General features: G+C 45.3%; 1 protein-coding gene across 1 annotated transcript; it reads left to right on the forward strand.

Moving 5' to 3' along the window:
• Positions 1-631: 631 nt before the first annotated feature.
• On the forward strand, positions 632-1636 carry LOC121026264 (olfactory receptor-like protein OLF4). The gene has a single exon (XM_040469126.1). The coding sequence runs from the start codon at positions 668-670 to the stop codon at positions 1634-1636; it is 969 nt and encodes a 322-aa protein (XP_040325060.1). The 5' UTR covers positions 632-667.
• Positions 1637-4267: the final 2631 nt, after the last annotated feature.

Below are 4267 nucleotides of genomic sequence, written 5' to 3' on the forward strand. Positions count from 1 at the left end.
CCAAACTAACGTGACCTGGTGTGTCGACCACCCTCATGCTTTAAAAACTTAATTTAGAAAAACCCACGTCTTTCCTCAGAGCCGTCGCACTCATAGTTCCCTCCGACGGGCACGCTCTTCCCCAGAGGACCTTGTGTCTCCTGTCTCCTCGAGGGCTCTGTTTACATGTGTGCCGGTGTGCCCAAACAACCGGGAAGAGCCATCCCTCATCCACGCTTCCCTTTACACTGGCTTTGTTTTTCTTCAAGGCACCTGTCACCTCCTGATATTTTATCTGGTCTTTATTTGCTTATCCCCTTTCTCCATCACTGAACCCTCCAGGCTTTTGTTTCTTGACAGTTATACTCTTTACCTGGAGGTTAGTGAGTGTTCAAAGTTATTCCTCAAACGCATGACAGCTTTCAGAATTCCTCATTAAAAATATATAATAGATGAGTAGTTGGGGAAAAAGCTAACTGGGGGATGTGAAGCCCTAGTTAGAGCTGGCTTGGGGAGGGATTTTTCCCCTGAGATTTTTCCCTGAGAGGGGAAATTTCTATAAAAAACTATAGAAATTGATCTTTTGAATGCAAAATAAGAATTGTAGAATTTCAACGGTATTTGCAATGTTCATTTTGAGAAAATTAGTCATGTTATTTCTTTGTTCCCCGGTAGTCATCTCCAGCATATGGAAACAGGAAATGATACACAAATTTCAGAGTTTAACCTTCTGGGATTTTCAAAGGGACCAGAGCTGCAGCCCCTCACATTTGGGCTTTTCCTCTCCATGTACCTGATCACTGTGTTTGGCAACCTGCTCATCATCCTAGCCGTCAGCTCTGACTCCCGCCTCCACACCCCCATGTACTTCTTCCTGGCCAACCTGTCCTTTGTAGACATCTGCTTCCCCTCCACCACCGTCCCGAAGATGCTCTGGAACATCCAGACCCAGACCAAAGTCATAACCTATGAAGGCTGCATCACTCAGATGTACTTTTTCCTTGTCTTTGCTGGATTGGACAACGTTCTACTGTCTGTGATGGCTTATGACAGGTTTGTGGCCATCTGTTACCCCCTGAACTATATGGTCATCATGAAGCCCCGGCTCTGTGGGCTGCTGGTCCTGGTGTCCTGGATCACGAGTATCCTGCATTCCTTGTTACAAACTTCAATGGTGTTGCAGCTGTCCTTCTGTACAGAGGTAGAAATCCCCCACTTTTTCTGTGAACTCAATCAGATGATCCAACTGGCTTGTTCTGACACCTTTATTAATAACTTGGTGATGGATCTTGCAGCTGTGCTGCTGGGTGGTGCTCCCCTGGCTGGGGTCCTTTACTCTTATTCTAAGATAGTTTCCTCCATACGTGGGATCGCATCAGCTCTGGGCAAGTATAAGGCATTCTCCACCTGTGCGTCTCACCTATCGGTTGTCTCCTTATTTTATTGTACCAGCCTAGGAGTGTACCTCAGCTCTGCTGCTACCCAGAGCTCCCTCTCAAGTGCCACAGCCTCGGTGATGTACACGGTGGTCACGCCCATGCTGAACCCCTTCATCTACAGCCTGAGGAACAGAGACATAAAGAGGGCTCTGAAAAGAATCGTTGGCATTCCAGCAATGCATGGGACAATCGTCCTGAGGCCAAAGACATGCCCATGATTGCAGGGCTCAGAGCCTCAGAGCCGGGAACTTCTAATCTTTGATCAGACTGGGGAAGTAGAATCTGCTCCATCTATTTATTTCCTGGCATTTCCGTTTGTTTGAATTCAACTTCTCTATACACTGAGGTAACTCACTTCATCAAGCTTCTGCTCTGTCTGATATATCATTTCATCTTTCTCCACTTTCATACGTTCCCAGTGTTTTCCCAATTGTTGGATCACAAATGCCAGGAAAAATCTTTACCTTACAATTGGCAAGTTGGTCTCCTTAAAAATAATTTCATTTCAAACTGAAATGAATGTATACCATGATTTCTACCATGCCACATAAATTTCCCCTAATTTTCCCCAAAGAATAATTCCAAGGTGGGTTATTCACGTGGAAAAACACTACACTTGGCCCCTAGGCCCTCTACATAATTGTCTTGTAGATGAAAATACAAAACCACTGCTTACACCTGGAGCCTGTCAATCTCTTTTAAGTCCCTTCCTTAAGAACTCTTTGATGATGTGGACTCTAGCAGGGGTCCATTTAAGCCTCAGGCTATTGACACCAATACTTAGGTAGGAAAGGCCAGGCATTTGCATATGCCCTTGTGCTTGTGGACATTACCACAAGTGTTTCCCTGACCAGAGCCTATGCTGTGACTGCCCTGGCCTTTGGGTTCTTATTTTGGTCACAAGACACACCTCAGCAACACCCACTGGAGGACTCTAAAAACACAAGGTTTATTTCTCATGTGTGTTGGAGGGCACACGGGATGCCCAAAGGCCATTTGGGGAGTTTTCAGAGAGGGAGAGGGACTTTGACAGGGAGGGAGAGAGAACACTATGAAGGATCTGGCTCTTGGGGGATCCATGGGGGGAGTGACTATGTTTTTCTGGGCTCAGTTTTTATGGATGAATTTAAAACATGAGTGGAGTTGGAGGATGGGCCGAATGGGCCAAGGAGAGGCGGGACGGAGTTATGGAATGATCAATAATGAGAATGGAAGACACAGTGTATGGAACATAGTCATCGATGATGTACTAGCGGTAATGGGACAGGTGTCAGTCCACCTGTGTGAGCCCCGCATAATGTACAGAGAAGTTGAATCACTGTATTGCAGACCTGAAACTAAGGTAACATCGCGTGTCAACTACACTCATGTAAACAGTTAAAGAAAAAGAATAAAATATTATCCCCCAGTACTCAAAAATAACAACAGCAAAAACCAGACAAAAAGCCCAGTAACGGAATGTGGGCACTGAACGGGAAAAGCGGGGTCACTCACAGTTGTTACCTAGATTACCAGGGCTTTCTAAAGGGGGAATTTGGGGGGGGGGGCCTGCATCTTTGTATAGTAACTGAATCACACGCCTGGCAATGTGTTAATATGAATGGTGATCTTTGAAATGGGTGCCTCAGAAGTGAAAAGCCTAATGTCAGGCAATTACTGTACAAACACGCTTCTGTGTCTCATAACTGGACTCTGTTGTTGTTGTTGTTGTTGTTTTTCTGTTAATTCAACCTGGCGTCCAGAGGCCTATTATAGCCACTGGCAAAAACTGATGAGCAAATGAAATGTGTACCTCCCCTGGAGTCAACATGGAAAGACAAATTGGAATAAACAGATTGATCTAATATGTTCTTGGTGTCAGAGGAAACCATAAACCTGAGGAAGCAAAACACCCATTGTGTTCCCATGCAAAATATTTCTTTTTCATGCGCTGCCTCTGTTTATTGAAGCATGGAGGCTTTTGTCCGCAGCTGAGGTGGTTTGTTCACTGAGGTAAGGGGTTGCTTAGTGTCTTCTGTTTTATCTCCGAATTCGCTTCCCGTTTCTTCTGAAAGCTTTGCAACGCTACCTACTATCATGAGTCTTCCTACCGTCGCAGGAAATAGGTTCCTTTTCCCCGTATTTGTCACAAATGATGGCAAATGAACAGTATCAGCCCCACCCATTTCGTGCCTCAGTCCCTCTCTAAGATCTCTCCCACCTGCACGACCAGAGGATGCTTCACACGAGAGCTGGATGTCCTGCTGGCATGTGGCTCAGGGTCCCCAGTTGTTCTGCACAAACGTGCATGTCCTTCAAACTCTCCCAGTTACCCAGAAGGGAGCCCACTTGTTCGTAACGTTGTGGGAAATAAACTTGAATCACAGAACGATCATGAGTGCTCTCCTCAACGTCAGATCATTTGCCACAAATAAAAATCAGCATATCTTCTAAGTGTCTAAGGTCCGTTCGCTTGGGTTATTGTGTCAGTCAGCTATTGCAGTATAACAGGCGGTCCTTGTCAAATGACATATCATAATACCTTTACAATCAAAGGGAATCATGTGTGGGGGAGCGTTTCTGATCTCTGCTGGGCTCCTCGTGGGTCTGGGGTCAGGTGTGAATCTCTACATTGTGTTTCTCAGGCTCATGCGTGGTGTTGGGCTTGGCTGTAGTGCTCTTCTGTCCTCAACCAATGTATGGTCAGATAAGGTTCCCATATGGAGGTTAATCTTTTCTTTATGGAAACAAACTGCTTTATCATGTGAATTACTTAAATGTAATTCCATTGTTCATCCATCCATATTAACATTTGGCTTCCTTCCCCATTAGAAGTGCTATCTCCCAGCTCTCTTAAGTGAGAATCAGCT

Source organism: Herpailurus yagouaroundi, unplaced genomic scaffold, assembly GCF_014898765.1.
Source record: "Herpailurus yagouaroundi ecotype Mexico unplaced genomic scaffold, PumYag 67929, whole genome shotgun sequence".
Classification (NCBI taxonomy): Eukaryota; Metazoa; Chordata; class Mammalia; order Carnivora; family Felidae; genus Herpailurus; species Herpailurus yagouaroundi.

Excerpts from the sequence above, each read along its gene's own strand:
- LOC121026264 (XM_040469126.1), top strand. The coding sequence starts at position 668 with ATGGAAACAGGAAATGATACACAAATTTCAGAGTTTAACCTTCTGGGA.